Source organism: Jaculus jaculus, chromosome 16 (assembly GCF_020740685.1).
Source record: "Jaculus jaculus isolate mJacJac1 chromosome 16, mJacJac1.mat.Y.cur, whole genome shotgun sequence".
Taxonomy (NCBI): domain Eukaryota; kingdom Metazoa; phylum Chordata; class Mammalia; order Rodentia; family Dipodidae; genus Jaculus; species Jaculus jaculus.
Genome location: NC_059117.1, coordinates 13,909,187 through 13,926,891, shown reverse-complemented (window position 1 = coordinate 13,926,891; position 17,705 = coordinate 13,909,187). Strand labels below are relative to the sequence as shown.

At 47.2% G+C, this 17,705-nt stretch overlaps 1 protein-coding gene across 3 annotated transcripts in view; it reads left to right on the top strand.

The window, feature by feature from the left end:
* Ccm2 (CCM2 scaffold protein) overlaps positions 1-17,705 on the top strand; it is a 66,243-nt gene that overhangs the window by 41,061 nt on the left and 7,477 nt on the right. For all 3 annotated transcript variants that reach the window (XM_004652921.3, XM_004652922.2, XM_045136181.1), the window contains 3 exons: positions 11,507-11,590; positions 12,024-12,207; positions 16,529-16,665. In XM_004652921.3, coding sequence (XP_004652978.1) covers positions 11,507-11,590; positions 12,024-12,207; positions 16,529-16,665 — 405 coding nt within the window. The remainder of the gene's footprint in view (positions 1-11,506; positions 11,591-12,023; positions 12,208-16,528; positions 16,666-17,705) is intronic.

The following is a 17,705-nucleotide window of genomic DNA, read 5'->3' as shown; positions in this document are numbered from 1 at the left end:
ATCACAAGCTCATAAGGCTATGGTGGTTATTTCACATTCAAACTGCTATAGTCACCATGGAAAAGAGCTTGGTACCTGTCTCATTTTTTGGGGGGGTACTTAAAAACATTTTAATATGTAATATGCTTCCTTACAATTGCACTCCTAAGCCTTTATCCTAAGGAAATGCAAATTACTGTTCATACGAAAACTGGCATGAGTATTCAAAGCAGTTGTAGTTGTGTTAGCCTAGTGTATGTTTGCATTTATTTATTTACTTGAGTGAGAATGGGTGTGCCAGAGCCACCGCAAACGAACTCTAGACACATGCGCCCCCTTGTGTATCTAACTTATGTGGGCTCTGCAGAATCAAACCTGGATCCTTAGGCTTTACAGGCAAGTACCTTAACCTCTAAGCCATCTCTCCAGCCCTAGCCTAGCTCTTTTAGTAGGCAAGTGCTTAAACAAAAAGGTTCCTCTCTATCACAGGAAATACCTATGTCTATCAAAAGGCAGTAGAGTGGGGGGGGAGGGAGGGAATTACCATGGGATTTTTTTTATAATCATGGAAAATGCTAATAATTTTTTTTTTTTAAAAAAGGCAGTAGGAAGAGACCTTGACTGATGAATGTTCTAAATGATGATTGTCATTGTCTGTCTCCTGTGTGATGTGCTCCAGTCCTGAAGTTGCCGTCCCCAATGTGAAGGGAACAAAAGTTACAGCAGGTCTTCCTATATTATTTCTTACAATAGCATGTGAATTTGCAGTTACCTTAAAGTGCAAAGTTTAGGGCTGGAGAGATGGCTTAGCAGTTAAGCACTTGCCTGTGAAGCCCAAGGACCCCGGTTCAAGGCTCGATTCTCCAGGACCCACATTAGCCAGATGCACAAGGGGGTGCACGCATCTGGAGTTCGTTTGCAGTGGCTGGAAGCCCTGGTGCACCCATTCTCTCTCTCTCTCTCTCTCTCTCTCTCTGTCTTTTTCTCTCTCTCTCTCTCTCAAATAAATAAAAATGGACAAAAAAATAAAAAAGTAAAAAGTTTAGTTGTAAAAGAATAAAAGTTTGTGCATAGCTAGGTACAGTTAACCTCAGGAATCTAAAACATGAGGCTTCTTGAGCCTACAGTTCAAGGCTAGCCTGGGCAATGTAGTAAAACACCATCTCGGAAAATTTTTTTAAAGGGCTGCAGAGATGGCTTAGTGGTTAAGGTGCTTGTCTGCAAAGCATAAGCACCCAGGTTCGATTCCCAGTTACCATGTATGCCAGATCACAGAGTGGCACATGTGCCAAGAGTTTGTTTACAGTGGCTAGAAGCCCTGGTATGCCCATTTTCTCCATCCCTCCCTTTTCCCCTTCCTCTTTCTCAAATAAAAAAATCAAACTTAAAAAAATTTAAGAAGCAGGATTGTGCTAAAACAAGATTGCAGTTTCATGCTAATACAATGAGATATATGACACAACAGTACAATCACTGAGTAATGATTAAGTACCATTGTTGTAGGGAAAAAAAACTGGGGCTGGGGAGATATTCAGTAAAGTACTTGCCTTATAAGAATGAGAATCTGGGTTGGTTGCCAAGACCCAAGTAAAAATGCTGGGCATGGGCTGGAGAGGTGGCTCAGCAGTTAGGAGCACTTTCTGCCTAAGCATTAAGTGTCTGAGGAGGCCTGAGAAACTGTTGGAGTTTGGTCCACAGCCCCCTCATAAGCAGCTGGGTGTTGGCCATGCATGTCTGTAACCCCAGTCCTTTGGGAGCAGAGACCAGGTAGTCGCTGGATCTCATGGGGAAAAAGAGAGAGAGAAGATCTAGGATCAGTAGAGATTCCAGTTCAAGTAAGCATGCATAGAAGAGCAGTGGTGGGGGGGAATATCTAGTACCCACTTCCAGCCACTGCATGGGAGGTCACCCTGCTACAGGTAAGCACGCTGTACACCACACACACACACACACACACACACCACATTATACACATACATGCCAAAGTAACTGGTGGACATGGTGGTATGCCTTGTAATCCTAGTGCTGGGGAGGTAGGAACAGACAGATCTCTGGAGCTCACTGACCAGCTAGCCTAGGCTAAGTGACCCTTTTCTTAAAAAACCTGGATGGTGTTCTTGATGAACAGCACTTGAGGTTATCTTCTGGTCTCCACTTGCATGCACGCACACACATGCCTTAAAAAATGGAGGAAATGGGCCGGGAGTGGTGGTGCACCTCTTTCATCCCAGCACTCGGGAGGCAGATGTAGGAGGACTGTTGTGAGTTCAAGGCCACCCTGAGACTAATCCCAGACCAGCCTGAGCTAGAGTGAGAACCTGCCTTGAGAGAAAAAAAAAAAAAGGGAGAGGGAGGAAATGGGACTAATGAGATAATTGAAAGTTGAGAGGAGGGTCTCTCTCTTTTAGCCTGGGCTGACCTGGAACTCAGTCTGTAGCCCCAGGTTGGCCTTGAACTCATTGCAACTCTCCTATGCCAACCTCCCACTTTCCATTATGGTTCTTGGAAAGTATTTTGTGTTTATAAGGATCACTGATGAAGCCAACAAGAAGTCACAGCAGATCCCACTTTCAGAAGCTGATGGCACTGTACCTCAGCACTGCGTCACATGCTAAAATACATTCGTGTCCAATTCTTACGAAGCCATCATATAGTAGAAGCACTTTCCTTCACAGGTGGGTGTGTGGCTCACTATGTTTGGTGTGGAGTGAGCTCACGGTAGATGTCTTGGGCCTGGTGTCTGTGAATGCACATCAGGCTATGTGCTGTTAATTCTGGCAGAGGCAGTAAGTGATTAATAACAATGGTAAAACCAAAACCAAGAAGTTTTTTGGTTAAATTTGTTATTGTAAATATATCTCTCTATTTTCTTTCTTGCTTGTTTTTTTTTTTCAAGAGAGAGAGAGAGAGAGAGAGACAGACAGACAGACAGACACACAACTGGTGTGCCAGGGCCTCTGGCTGCTATAATTGAACTCTAGGTGCATGCTTTACCTTGTGTGTGTATGCCACCTTGTGCATTTGTGTCACCTTGTCCGTCTGGTTTATATGGGTCTGAAGAGTTGAACATGAGTCCTTAAGCTTCACAGGCAAGTGCTTTAACTGCTGAGCCATCTCCCCAGCCCTACATATTTATATTTTTGAAGCAGGGTCCTTTATGTAACATAGGCTGGCCTGGAAGTTGCTGTGCAGCCCAGGCTGGCCTTCAACTCAGTTCTCCTGCCTCCGCCTCCAGAGTGCTAGGATCACAGGCATGTGTCGTCATGCCTGGGTCACATCTTGCTTTGTGTGTGTGCTTCTGTGTGTGATTGCAGATTCATGCCACAGCATTTGCGGGAAGGTCAGGGGATAAGCTTGGAGGTTAGTCATTCCCTTACACCTTGGCTGAGGCGGGGTACTTACCAAGCCACTTGTCCTGCAGGCTCGCAGGAGTCACGTTGCCTCTTCCCTTCTCGCTGCAGTAGCGCTGGGGTTGACAAGTGCTTCTGCCACTGCTTGGCTTCAGGCGGGCTTGGGGGCTCCACACCCAGGCGCTCACGCTTGGGCAGCCAGTGTCTTAACCACCAGGCCCTCTCTACAACCCTGTCTTGCTTCTGAAAAAAATTTAAAACTTATTTGGGTTTGTGTGTGTGCTGTGTGTATGTGTCCAGATGAGTGGGCCCCGTGCACACGTGCATGTGCAGAGGCCAGAGGAGGACATCAGGTCTCTTCCTCTTTTGCCCCTCTGTCGTACTTCCTTCAGGCAGGGTGCCTCCATGACCCTGGAGCAGGCATCGTTGCTTCCGTTAGATTGGCTGATCAGTGACCCTGAATGACCCTGCGGTTTCCGTCCCTCTGTGCAGGGTTGAGGGGTGTACACAGCCACGTGCAGCTCTCTGTGTGGGTGCTGGCTACAGAGCTCAGGCTCTCAAGCTTGCACAGCGCTCATGCCCACTGCTTCACCCCCCAGCTTTCCTGTCGTGGTTGTGTTTTTTTTTTTTTTTGAGGTAAGGTCTGGCTTTAGTCCAGGCTGACCTGGAATTCACTGTGTATTTGCAGGGTGGCCTCGAACTCACAGCCATCCTCTTACCTCTGCCTCCCAAGTACTGCGATTAAAGGTGTGCTACCATTCCCGGCATCAGTGCATGTTTAATAACTAATTACCTCAAATGCTTATTTTTGACTTATTTATTTTTATTGACAACGTCCATAATTATAGACAATAAACCAAACTCCTTATGTAGCTGAGAATAACTTTGAACTTCTGATCCTTCTGCCTCCTCCTCCCATGTGCTGGGATTGTAGGTGTGTACTACCGCATCTAGTTTTAAAAGAAATACTTTTAGCTGGGCATAGTGATGTATTGTTCGAGGCCAGCCTGAGAGACTGCATAGTGAATTCCAGGCCAGCCTGGGCTAGAGTGAGACCCTATTTCGTAAACCTCCCCCCAAAATATTCATTTGGGGAGAGAGAATGGGAGCACCAAGGCTTCTAACCACTGTAAACAGACTCCAGATGCATGCTCCACTTTGTGCATCTGGCTTTACATGGGGACTGAGGAATCAAACCTAGGTCTTTAGGCTTTGCAGGCAAGCACCTTAAGTGCTGAGCCTTCTCTTCAGCCCAACATACCTACTTTTTGTTGATACACTTTGTTCAAGGTAAAAAGCAAGATGCAAGCAAGACTTTTAAAACAAACAAATGCCACAGGCCACACATGGTGGCATATGTCTAATACCAGCACTTGAGAGGCAGAGGTAGGATGATTGCTGTGAGTTTGAGGCCACCCTGAGACTACATAGTGAATTTTAGGTCAGCCTGGGCTAGAGCCAGTCCCTACTTTGAAAAACCTCCCTCCACCCAGACCCACTCCCCGGCCTCCAGTTCCCCCTCGTGGCCCACTTCAGGGCCCTCTCCCTCAGTAAATTGTTATCTTCCTTCCCTCTCTTCTATCCTCCCAGTAGCTTTTCCATTTCTTGGACCAATCAGAATTGCTCTAAGTTCATGGGGGTAACACCCCCACCCATTGCAATGTAATTTTTCCACAAGATTTTTTTTAATGTTGGTCCTAAGTGTTTTACAGATATAGAGAGAAAATAAAAATATACTCCTTGTTTAAAATAAATAAATAAATAAATAAATAAATACCACAAAAGCAGAGACAAGAACAAAATCAGAGCTGAACATGGTGTTGCACCTCTCATTTTAGTGGCTGCATAGTATTTTATTTAACCAGTGACCTAGTAATATGGTTACATAAATGTTTTACTGCTTCTATAGGTTAAATTTCAGAGGTGGATAAATTTAAGGGGTGGATTTTGTGCGTGCATGAGCATGGTGTGTTGTGCCTGCGGCTAGGGTGCTCTCCTGTGGTGGCCAGAGTGCAATGTCCACTGTCTAGCTTCATGGTTCTTATGCCTGATCTTTTTTTTTGTTTTTGTTTTTTGTTTTTGTTGTTGTTGTTGTTTGTTTTGCAAAGTAAGGTCTTGCTCTAGCCCACGCTGCTGACATGGATTCACTATGTAGTCTCAGGGTGGCCTTGAACTCATCCTTGTTTTGAACCTACAGAGCTTGTCAGGCTCTGATGATGATTCTCAGGTCTCTGATGTTCTGTGGGGCTGGGGTGACAATCACAGTGTTTGTGCCCAACTGTTCTTCTGTGTTTTAGAGATTTGAGCTGTGGCAGTCTCAGGCCCTTCAGGCCCTCATGCTTGTGCAGGAGGGCTGAGCCGTCTCTCTAGCCCTGAGCTGGAATTTCTTCTTTTTTATTTTAATTAATTGATTTTATTTTTTATTGACAACTTCTATACTTACAGACAATAAACCATGATATTTCCCTCTCCTCCCCCATTTTCCCCTTTGCAACTCTGCTCTCAGTCATATCCCCTCCCTCTCTCCATTAGTCTCTCTTTTAATTTGATGTCATCATCTTTTCCTCCTATTATGAGGGTCTAGTGTAGGTATTGCTAGGTACAGCGAGGTCATAGATATTAAGGCCAATTTCTGTCTGGACAGTTGCATTGTAAGGAGTCGTACCCTTCGTTTGGTTCTTACATTCTTTCTGCCACCTCTTCTACAATGGACCCTGAGCCTTGAAGGGTGTGATAGAGATGTTTAAGTGCTGAGCACTCCTCTGTCACTTCTCAGCACTATGTTGCCTTTTGGGTCATCCCAGTGGTTACTGCCATCTGAAAAGAGAAGCTTCTCTAACGAGAAGTAAGAGTAGCATTAATATATGAATATGAACATGAAGTGTAGTGCTTTCAGGGCAGTTTGGTGAGAATAATATATTTATCCAGACAAGAGCAGGCTTTATACCCCTAAGGCTCATGATCTCCTTTGCCATAGGCTTTTAAAAATTTTTTTATTTATTTTTAAGAGAGAGAGAGAGAGGGAGGGAGGGAGGGAATGGGCATGCCAGGGCCTCCAGCCAGTGCAAATGAACTCCAGGTGCATGTGCCCCATTGTGCATCTGGCTTACATAGGTCCTAAGGAATCGAACCTGGGTCCTTTAGCTTTGTAGGCAAGCGCCTTAACTGCTAAGCTATCCCTCCAGCCCTGCCATAGGTTTTTTATTAGGTTTTGTGTACCAGGCAAGTATTCCCTCACATAGAGTGGGCCTCCAGTCCAGTTAGAGAGCAGTTGGTTTTCCGCAGAGCAAGCATGCCACTATTACACCTGTTTGGTCATTTGGCCTGTCTGAGGCTTCCAGTATCCACTGTTTTCACCACTGATGACTTGTGTCTCCCATAGGGCTTCATGCAGTGCAGCTTTTTCCAGCTTTCAGTCAGCTGGTCTACAGGGAGAAGGTTTTCTGCTCAGCACCAGCTTGATTTCTCAGTGACTTTGCCGCTCAGGCATGTGAAGTCTTCAGCAATAGGGTCTTACCGTCTGTTTCTGAAGGGAAACCAATGGCCTTGGCAATAGCCTGTAATGTTTAGAAGGCAACAGGGACCTCCCTAGCCAACAACTCACTGGAAGGTATCCCATCCACTGAAAATTTTCTAGTAAGTGTATGGCTTCTGGATGTGCCATTATTCAAAAAAGTAGGTTTTCATATATCTTAATCAGAATATCTTTAATTTTTATTGACTCCCCCCATCTCACCCTTGTTTTATACAATCTGCTTCCCTGGACTCGCTTAGGCCTTTCCTCTACCTATAATCTGTTATTCTACTTACATATATACAATATAACCCCCTCTCCTCACTTTCCTCTCCTCCCTCCCTTACAGCCTTTTTCTAGCTTACTGGCCTCTGCTGCAATTTCTTGACCCATAAGGCTCATTTCCTCAAAATAGGGGTAGTGGGCCAGCTGACCTCAAACTCATGGTCCTCCTGTGTCAGCATCTTGAATACTGGGATCTCAGGTGTGCTCTCCCATTGCCCCTTTGTGAGACTCTTGCCCTGCTGCTGCTTCTACTGGCCTTGATTGTCTGCCGTGGGAGCTGGAGTCCAAGCCTTGGTCATCCATCCCACCTTGACCCGATGCACTTTTCTGCCTCAGGAGCTCCTGTTCCCTAGGTTATTAGTAGCCAGTTTGCTGCTGTGATCCCCTGGCCTGCCCCAATGCCTCACGTCTGGATCAACTACACTGCAGGACAGGAAGCCCTTTAAACTTATGGCAGCCTCCCAAGTGGTAGGATTATAGTTGTTTGCCACCATGCTTTTTGGTTTGTTTGTTTTTATTTTTTTTGTGTGTGTGTGTGTGTGAGATAGGTTATGTATGTACATGTGTGTGCAGATGCACGTGCCCCATGTGTGTGTAAGAATTTAAGAACTATGCCTGTGCCCCAATCCGGAGCTGCTGTCAGTCAGCCAGCCCCACCAGTTCTTGGCTCGCCATCCCCCATGAGCAGGGGTTTTAGATGTATATATTCATACCCAGCTTTTTTTTCATTTGAGGAAAACCCAATAGACTGGCCTTTTTGGTAAAAAAACTTATTTATTTATTTAAGAGAGCATGAGAGAGAAAGAGGAAGAGAGAGAGAGAGACTGGGCATGCCAGGGCCTTCAGCCACTGCAAACAAACTCCAGCCTATGTGCCACCTTGTGCAGCTGACTTATGTGGGTCCTCAGGAATTGAACCGAAGTCCTTTAGCTTTGCAGGCAAATGCCTTAACTGCTAAGCCATCTCTCCAGACCATCCCCCCCTTTTAATGCAGTAGGGAGACTGAGAGAGAGGAAGAGAGAATTGGTATGCCAGGGTCTCTAGTGAACTCCAGATGTGTGTGCCACCTTGTGCACATGTGTGACCTTGTATACTTGCATCACCTTGTGTGTCTGGATTACGTGGGATCTGGAGAGTCGCACACGGGTCCTTAGGTTTTGCAGGCAAGCACTTTAACTGCTAAGCCATCTCTCCAGCCCTCATACCCAGCTTTTTACGTGGGTTCTCAGGAGTTGAACTTGGTGGTCTCCTGCCTGAGCGGCCCTCATGTTTAAGTGACAAATGATCTTAACCACTGAGCTGTTTCCCCAGCCCTGTTTGTTTTGAGATAGTCTTATTCTAATTCAGGCTGATCCTTCTACCTCAGCCTCCTCAGTGCTAGGATTGTAGAAGGGAGCCACTATTTCTGGCTTTTTTGTTTGTTTGTTTTTCTTTGCCCTCCCGCCCGCCCGCCCGCCCTCCTTCCCTCCTTCCTTCCTTCCAAGGTAGGGTCTTACTCTAGCCCTAGGTTACCTGGAACTTACTCTGTAGTTCCAGGCTGAACTTCAAACTCACAGCGACCCTCCTACCTTTGCCTCCCAAGTGCTAGGATTAAAGGCGTGCACCCCCCACATCTGGCTCTTTTTTTCTTTTGAGGCAGGGTCTCTTTCTAGCCTAAGATGACCTGGTACTCACTCTGTAACCCCAGGCTGGCCGCAAATTCACAGCAATCTTCCTCCCTCAGCCTTCCAAGTGCTGAGATTAAAGGCGTGCCCAACCATGCAAATGCCATAAAACATTAGTTTAAAATACCTTAAAGATTTAGCCAAACTTCAGTTATTACTATTATTACAGTACTTTGTTCAAATAAGTTTCCAATATTAATCAGTTATATTACACATATACATAAATACCAGAAATTTTAAATACTTGTATTTTACTGTTTCAATCTTTTCCTTGAAGATGCAAGATTTCATCTTCCATCAGCTATGCAGACATGTCAGAAGTGAATTAAATAGGAACTGGATATAAACACGATGCAATGGCAAATCTGGAACAATTGACGTGTTCTACTTCTTGTTCACTTTCTATGTGAGTGCTGTTTTATCATAGTCCCTGCAATGCTGATAAATACACTGACTGATTACTGCACACAGATCTTCCAGTTGAAATGTTTCTGACTTTTTAAAAACAGTCTTCAAGGGCTGGGCTTGGTGGTACACACCTTTAATCCCAGCACTTGAGAGGCAGGGGTAAGGAGGATCGCTGGGAGTCCAAGGCCACCCTGAGACTACATAGTGAATTCCAGGTTAGCCTGGGCTAGAGTGAGACCCTACATTGGAAAACCAAAACCAAACCAACAAAATGAAAAACCCCAATCTTCAAGGAGAGAGTGGGTATGGGTGCGCCAGGGCCTCCTGCCACTGCAGTTGAACTCTAGATGCATGCACCACTTTGTGCATCTGGCATTATGTGGGTACTGGGGAGTTGAACTCAGGCTGTCAGGTTTGCAAATAGCACCTTTAATCTCTGAGCTATCTCTCCAACTCTTTCCTTCATTACCCGCCCTCCCCCCGAGGTAGGGTTTTGCTCTAGCCCAAGCTGACCTGGACTTTACTATGTAGTCTCAGGGTGGCCTCACACTCACAGCAATCCTTCCTCTGCCTCTCAAGTGCTGGGATTAAAGGTGTGTGCCACCACACCTGGCTCTTCACTCCTTTAAAAAAAATAATTTATATATTTATTTGAGAGATGGAGGGAGTGGGAGGGAGGATAGAAAATGGGCATGGCAGGGTCTCCAGCCACTGCAAATGAACTCCAGAAACATATGTCATCTTGTGGATATGGCTTACGTGGGTCCTGGGGAATTGAACCTGGGTCCTTTGGCTTTGCAGGCAAGCATCTTAACTGCTAAGCCATTTCTCCAGTCCTCTTTACTCCTTTTTCATAGAGAACTTAATTATATAAGTTAATGAATGACTGAGACGTGTGGAGTCTAAGAAATGTATTCTTGGGAAGAAATCAGTAGTCCATTAAGAAAAATAAAAACAACCAAAACATTAAAGACATTATATATATTATATTATAAGACCTACATATCAAAGTAGCAGAGAGCTGCTGTTTACGGTCTTCCATCTGCATGGCCTTGCGTCCTGATGGTTTAGAAGCTAAAGGCCTCATGACCTGAGTTACAAAACAGAGCCATTCACTTCTAGTCTCACTGCATCTTGAACGGAATAGACTAGGTAGTTTATAGAACAGAAGGCTGTGAGTTCACTGTGAAGGGGCTGGTCTGGTGAAGGCCATCCTGAGTCATCCCACAGTGGGTGGAAGGCAGGAGAGGGTGACAGAGCAAGAAGGGGACCAAAGTCATTCTTCTTAAAAAGAACTCAAGCTTGTAATCCCAGTCCTTAGGAAGCTAAGACACAGGATTGCTGTGAGCTTGAGACCGGCCTGGGCTACGTAGAAAGACTGTCTCAAAAAGCAAAAAAAAAAAAAAGGCCAGGCGTGATGGCACACACCTTTAATCCTAGCACTTGGGAGACAGAGAGGTAGGAGGATTGCCGTGAGTTTGAGGCCACCCTGAGACTACATAGTGAATTCCAGGTCAGCCTGGACTAGAGCGAGACCCTACCTCAAAACAAAACAAATCCAAGTAAGAGCCTACTTCTGCATAATGGCATCAGTCCATTCTTGAGGGCAGTTTACTCTTACTGGGGTACACCTCTTTCCCCATCCATAAGCAGGAAACACTTGCTGTCCCTCTACTGATTCACCATGAGATGCCCTTGCAGGATTTAGGGTAACAGCCTTAAATCAGATGTAAGAAATGTGAGGATCTTGTAATCAGCCTCAGGGACTTCAGTCAGAAATCAGAACTTGGCCTGGAGAGATGGCTTAGCAGTTAAGGCACTTGCCTGCAGAGGACTCAGGTTTCACTCCCCAGTTCCCTTATAAAACAGAGGAGCCAACACGGTGCGTGCATCTGGAGTCCGCTTGGGATAGCTAGAAGGCCTAGCGCACCCATTCACTCTGCCTTCTCTCTTTCTCTCAAATAAATAAATAAAATTTAAAAAAGAAAAAGAAAGAAAGAAATCAAAACTCATCCCAGTAGCCAGGCATGGTGGTGCACACCTTTAATCCCAACACTTGGGAGGCAGAGGTAGGTGGATCACTGTGAGTTCAAGGCCACCCTGAGACTACATAGTGACTTCCAGGTCAGCCTGGACTAGAGTGAGACCCTACCTCAACAAAACAAAACAAAACAAAACAAAACAAAACAAAACAAAACAAACAAAACCATCATGCCTCAGAACCAGGGTGGGGATATGTAGCTTAAGGACAGGCTGTGGGGCTGTGCTCTTTTTTCTTACCACACTCTTTCTTTCCTCTCTTCCAGTATTTAGGTCAGTTAACATCCATACCTGGATACCTGAATCCTTCCAGTAGGACTGAAATCCTGCATTTCATAGACAATGCAAAGGTAAGCACCTCCTCCCTGCGCTCATCCGCTTGGCCCGCACCAGCCCTTCTCCCTTCACTCTTTACCTCATGGCTGAGAGGGATGACCCAGTTCTGTCCGTTATGGGTACATTTGGCTCTTGACCACAAAGACTGTTCCTTAACCTGAACCTCATTTCTCCAGATCTGCTCTCTGGTTTGGAGCTATTTCTCAAATTCACAGTCTGAATATATTCCAGACCATATGCTATAAGTCTGAATCTAAAAGCAGTTCCAGAAAGATCTCCTGAATGGTTTGAATGCATTGGTGTGTCCAAGGAGTGAGTTCACTGCACTGAGGTGAACAGCTCTCATTCACTCAGAGTGGGAAATTTGGTGGCTGTCAGCTAGCTGTGCTCCTGGAGAAGAGCCCTGGGTGGCGGCCGGCGCTTCTGACGCCTTGTGATTCTTTGCAGCGAGCCCACCAGCTTCCTGGACACCTGACCCAGGAGCATGATGCCGTGCTCAGCTTGTCTGCCTACAACGTCAAGCTGGCCTGGAGGGACGGCGAGGACATTATCCTCAGGGTGCCCATCCATGACATTGCTGCTGTCTCCTATGTCCGAGATGATGCTGCACACCTGGTGGTCCTGAAGACAGGTATGGACCTAGAATGCAGGAGCTGTGGGGGAGGGTCCCCCTTGTCCTAGAATACCCATGGCTTTCATGACACTCTGGAGATGGCTTTTGCGGCACTATACTGAGTGCTATCTATTGTGGCTAAGAACTGACCCTCTTGTTTCAGTTCCACCAAAGGAGGACTAGCCATTAGCTGCTGTGGTCCCAGGATCCCTGTAACATTTAGAGACTGGGGCCAGTATTCAAAGAGCCAGTGTCCTGTCTGTCCTTTCTCCTGGTAGGCTCTCAGTCCCTGGCCCCCATAACATGTTGCCCACAGTGCCAGGTGTGGTGGAGCCCCAGGGAGAAGGGCGGGAATAAAGGTGGTGGCAGGGACCTCCCCTGAGCATAGCTCACTTTTTTAATTTTTTTTTTTTTTTTTGAGAGAGAGAGAGAATGGGCATGCCAGGGCCTTCAGCCGCTGTTAACCAACTCAGACGTGTGCACCCCCTTGTGGGCATGTACAACATTGTGCACTTGTGTCACTGGGCGTCTGGCTGTGTGGGACCTGGAGATTCAAACATTGAGTTCTTAGGCTTTGCAGACAAGCACCTTAACTTCTAAGCCATTTCTCTAGCCCCATAGCCCACTTTTTGAGCCCTGCACAATGTTCCCTAAGCTGGAACAACACAAGGCAAGTCCCCTCCTCCCCCCCAGGCTCTTTTGCTGACATCAGACAGGGACTTTTCTGGGTGTCACTTCCCACTCACTCCTTTTCTGCTGATGAGGGCAGCACTTGCCTTCATGGGGTCTCATGTGCAAAAGCTGCTTGCTAGCTTCCTGTTCCTTTGGCCTGGTTTGGTGTTTGATACAGTGAGAATAAGGAGAAACTGTGTCTTACCTGTGTTGCTGGTGAAATTCTTTTAAAAAAAATGTGCATGCAGTTCAAATGACAATCTCAAGGTAACTGCCTCAGATTCTGTAAGACAAGGTCCGTTGCTGCTGCAAATGAATCTGGCCTAGCTTTGGATTCCCCCAGCTGTCCGTCCTGTTGTCACAGGTGCACTGGGGTCATAGGTGCAAGTGCCGTATGTGTCCAGCTGTACATTGGTTCTGGGGAGTTGAACTTGGGCTGGTAGGCTTTGCAAGCAAGCACCTTTATAGCCCATGAGCTTTCTCGCCAGTCCCAGTTGTTAAGTTCTGAGCTTGCATTGCTACAGGCACAACTGGCCTAGGCTTGCTGCATCACTGTGAATGCCTGGGATGACCGCAGGGTTCTTCTACTCCAGAGGGTTGATGAAAGGACCAGGGTCCACAGCTGATCTGAGTGGTTTAATGGTGTGGAGCAACCGTTTTTGGCCCATGTGCTATTGCAGGTTGCTTATGAAAGAATTGTAGGTGTCCTGCCTTGTCTCTGTAGCAGTAGTTTACTTACTCTCCCTACACTCTCACATGTCACACACTGCACACATGCAGTTCTCACACAGCCAGGCATTCAGATGCACATGCCCACATGCATGTTCACAGTCACACGCTTGCACTCACACAGTCATCGTACTGTAGTAAGCACATTTGAACAGGGTTCCCCTGAGACAATTAGTTAACAAAGAGAAAAGGCTTATTCTGGCTAATGGCTTCTGAGGGTCCATCCGGGGCATTAGATGGTAGACAAAGCTGCTCACTTCACGGCCAAGAAGCCAAGAGAGGAAGAAGAAAAGGCATGGGTCCCACAATCTCCTCTGGGGCATGCCCTAGTCACCTGTGCCGGTCGTGGTGGCGTACGAGGCAGAGGTAGGAGGATCGCAGTGAGTTTGAGGCCCTGAGACTACATAGTTAATTCCGGGTCAGCCTGGGCCAGAGTGAGACCCTACCTCAAAAACAAAACAAAACAAAAAAAAAGAACAGAACTAACCCTCCTGAAAGTTTTACCCCTCCAGTAGCACCGCCCTGAGGGCCCAGGCCTTGTTTGAGCAGCAGCAGCAGCACCTCGGTCCTTTGTTTTCCTTCAGTGTTGAACAAGCATTGGCTTCTTCATGTAAAGCTTTAAGTTAGGTCAGACAGTGTGAAATTGTCACTATCTAGTTGTTTTATTTTTATTTTTTCAGGCAGGGTCTCACTTTAGCTGAGGCTGACCTGGAACTCAATTTGTTGTTCCAGGCTGCCCTTGAACTCATGGCGATCGATCCTCCTACTTCAACCTCCAGAGTGCTGGGATTAAAGGCGTGTGCCACCACACCTGGATAGTTGTTTTAATCTACTAAAATGACAATTTAGCAAGGCTCAAACTAGTACAAAACACTGGACATGAATTTTCTCATTTAATATCTGCAGTAAGCCAGTAAGGGTTCCACCAATTCCCACCTAACAAGTGGAGTAATAGAAGGCCATGAGTTAATGAAAGGGATGGGCGTGAATCAGTTCTTTCTGCTCTTATTGGGCTCTAGCTCCTCTGTCTAAGGTGACCCTCTGTTTCCCTGACCTTGGGGCTCTGCAGAAGGTGACCTTGGGGAGGCCTGCTCCTCTTGACCAGGTTCTGGCTATTTTAAGTTGGTATGGAGGGAAATAGCTCTTTATTTCTTGTGTTGCCCAACAATTTTCTGCTTGAATTATTAGAGCAAATTGTTAAAGAAAATGGATAACTGAGTTTTGATTTAATTAATTTTTTGAAAGAGAGAGGAAGAGATAGATAAAGAGAGAATGGGCACACCAGGGCCTCCAGCCACTGCAAACAAACCCCAGATGAATGTGCCCCCTTGTGCATCTGGCTTACGTGGGTCCTGGAGAATTGAACCAGGATCCTTTGGCTTTGCATGCAAATGCCTTAACTGCTAAGCCATCTCTCCAGCCCTAATAATTTGAGTTTTGAGAGAATGTGCTCCACAGAAGGAACTTTCCAAAAATAAATTTAGGATTGGCCATGTGACATTACCCACGCAGAGCCAGGCGATGAATCGGTCGTGTTCACTTGGTACTTGTTCATTTCCTGTGGTTCCTCTGTGTGCCTTTTTTTGACCCAAGAGTCACTGGTATTGGGGACAGTCTAGGGTGGGGGCCCAGGACAAAATTCTATTTGAGAACAGATGAAACAGAGCACGTAGTGTCTGTCAAAGCATTTTGTATGATGCGGGAAAGGAGGGTAGTGGAACTAAAGCTGTGGGTGCGGAGCATCCTGGCTGGCTGCGCAAGGGGTAGCAATCGTGTTGTCACAGATGGCACATGCTTGCCCTCCATTCTTCAGAGCGCCCCGCCTCTTCCTGGAGGACTGTCCCAGGAGCAAGCCAGGGAGCCAATTTAAAACACATTCCCTCTCCCCCCCTCGCTCTCCATGTTATATTTATATTTGTGGTAATCCTTGTGCCTCAGCCTCCTGAGTACAGGTGAGTTTCACAACACCTGGTTTTAATGGTATATTTAGCCCCGTGTATCCGACATATGCTGACTGTGAAAATGACTAGTTTATTTAGGGTCTACTTTGTGCCAAGTCTGGAGCCCTAAGTTTGGTTTGCCCTGTGCGTGTCTCAGCATGTCCTTGTCATGGTCCTCGTGCTCAGTGACTGTGGCTAGTAGCTGCTGTACAGCCCCTGGGACCTCAGACTGCTCACAGAACAGCCCGTTAAAGCCCTGGGTCCTTGCTCCACCTTTATCTGCCCTGGGTGTGTCTCCAGGGCTATGTCTAAGCCTCAGGTTTTTGTGGTTTTGCTTCCCCCTTTCTCCTGTGGTGAACTTGCCCTCTGGCATCCTGGCATTAGGGCCACATAAAGGTTTATTTCCAGTCCTGATGTCTTCCTAGGCAGATGGTCTGACTGATGTGCCCATTCTCAGAGCCCTGCTCCCTGGACAACTGCACAGACTGTCTAGGGAGTACACAGTGAGAGGATTTGGCCATGGATGTGTCTATCAGGACCTGGGCTAAACCATTCGCATGCCCTGGGGTCTCTCTGCCTTGATTTTACTTGTCTGTGAAAAGGGAGTTTCTTGGGCCAGAATACATGAAACCTTCCCTGAGGTGGACCTCTGCTGGGATTGGGTTTGTAGTCAGTTGTCTGTCAGATTGAACCCTGTGAGTTCCCTTTGGTATAATTAGTTGAATACCAGATGCTGTGAGTCTCCGTCTTCAGCAGGCATGCTAGGGGTAACATGGAGTGAGTGACAAACAGTGGAGTAGAAGATCAGGTGCTCTGGTACCCTGGTTCCTGTGCCTACCTGATTTGGGGAAGGGAAGGGCCACCCAGACTGTATACCTGGTACAGGTTGGTTTGTTTGGTAGATAACTGAGCCAAGTGCAAGACTCCTTGGCTTGTTCCCCAAGTGCCTCACGCCTGCCTTCTGTCCCTTGCACTAACCTGATGTGTTTACTTCTCAGCTCAGGACCCAGGCATCTCTCCCAGCCAGAGTCTGTGTGCGGAAGGCTCCAGAGGCCTCAGTGCAGGTTCCCTGTCTGAGAGTGCAGTGGGGCCAGTTGAGGCATGCTGTCTGGTCATCCTGGCCACAGAGAGCAAGGTGAGAACTCTCCACAGTGGCCCACCCCTACCACAGGCCTACCGTGTCCATAGTCCAGGCATTACCCAAGGCCCAGCTCAGACCCTGGTCCTGCCCATGGCCAACCACCACCTCCAGCCCAGCCAACTCTTCCTCCCCATCTGTTCAGCCCTGTCCTAAGCCCTCCTCAGGGCTTAATCCACGTCCCTCCCTGCAACCACAGTAGCCCCTGCCCTGGCCTCATACACAGAGTGCCTCCTGTGCTTGGCCCTGTCCCACCCCCTCCTCCAGCCTGGCCCGTGCTGTTTTGCCCTCCCAACACCCCTCTGGCCCCATCCCGGGGATGGACAGCTGAACTTTTCAGGGTGCTTCTCCGCATCTCTCCTGTAATGGTTAGGCAGGGTCATAGGTGTGGTCACCTAGACCTGCCTGGCTATGAACTGCAAGGTTTCCTCAGTGTGTAGACAGCCAGGGAGGAACACCGAGATGGGGTGTGGGTTAGGTTCTAGTCTCCCTGCAACCACTCAACAGCCACAGGGCCTCAGAGTCACTTAGCATCTTCCCATGTACTTCACCATGTCTGTAAAGTGAGTTATAGTGACTACCCACCTAAGTAGCCTCTAGGTTGCCTTAATGCTATGACACATTCTTTTTCACTGTGAGAGGTTCCTTCATGCATTGTAGGGGCTGAACAACATCCTGTGCTTTCCCTTTTGGTGACCAAAAGTCCCCATATATCATCAGGTGTGGGATGGGGACCGGGGCCAATTTCAACCCAGCAGAGAAGTCCTGCTTTAAACAGCAACCTGTTGAGAAATTACTTCTCTTGCTAGACATGCTCCAGGAGAAGGTGGGGTGAGACTGGGGGTGTCTTCTCTTACTCTTCCTAGGCCTAGGTTGCAGTCTTGAGCATGGTGGTCATTTGAAGGGAGGAGGAGGCAGGGTTGGCGCTGACACCATATCCCATATGGCTCCCAGGTGCCTGTGAAGCCACGCCTCAGCCACCATCTGTTCTAGAGCCATTCACTGGTTTACCCTCCTGACACTCGTGTGGGTCATGA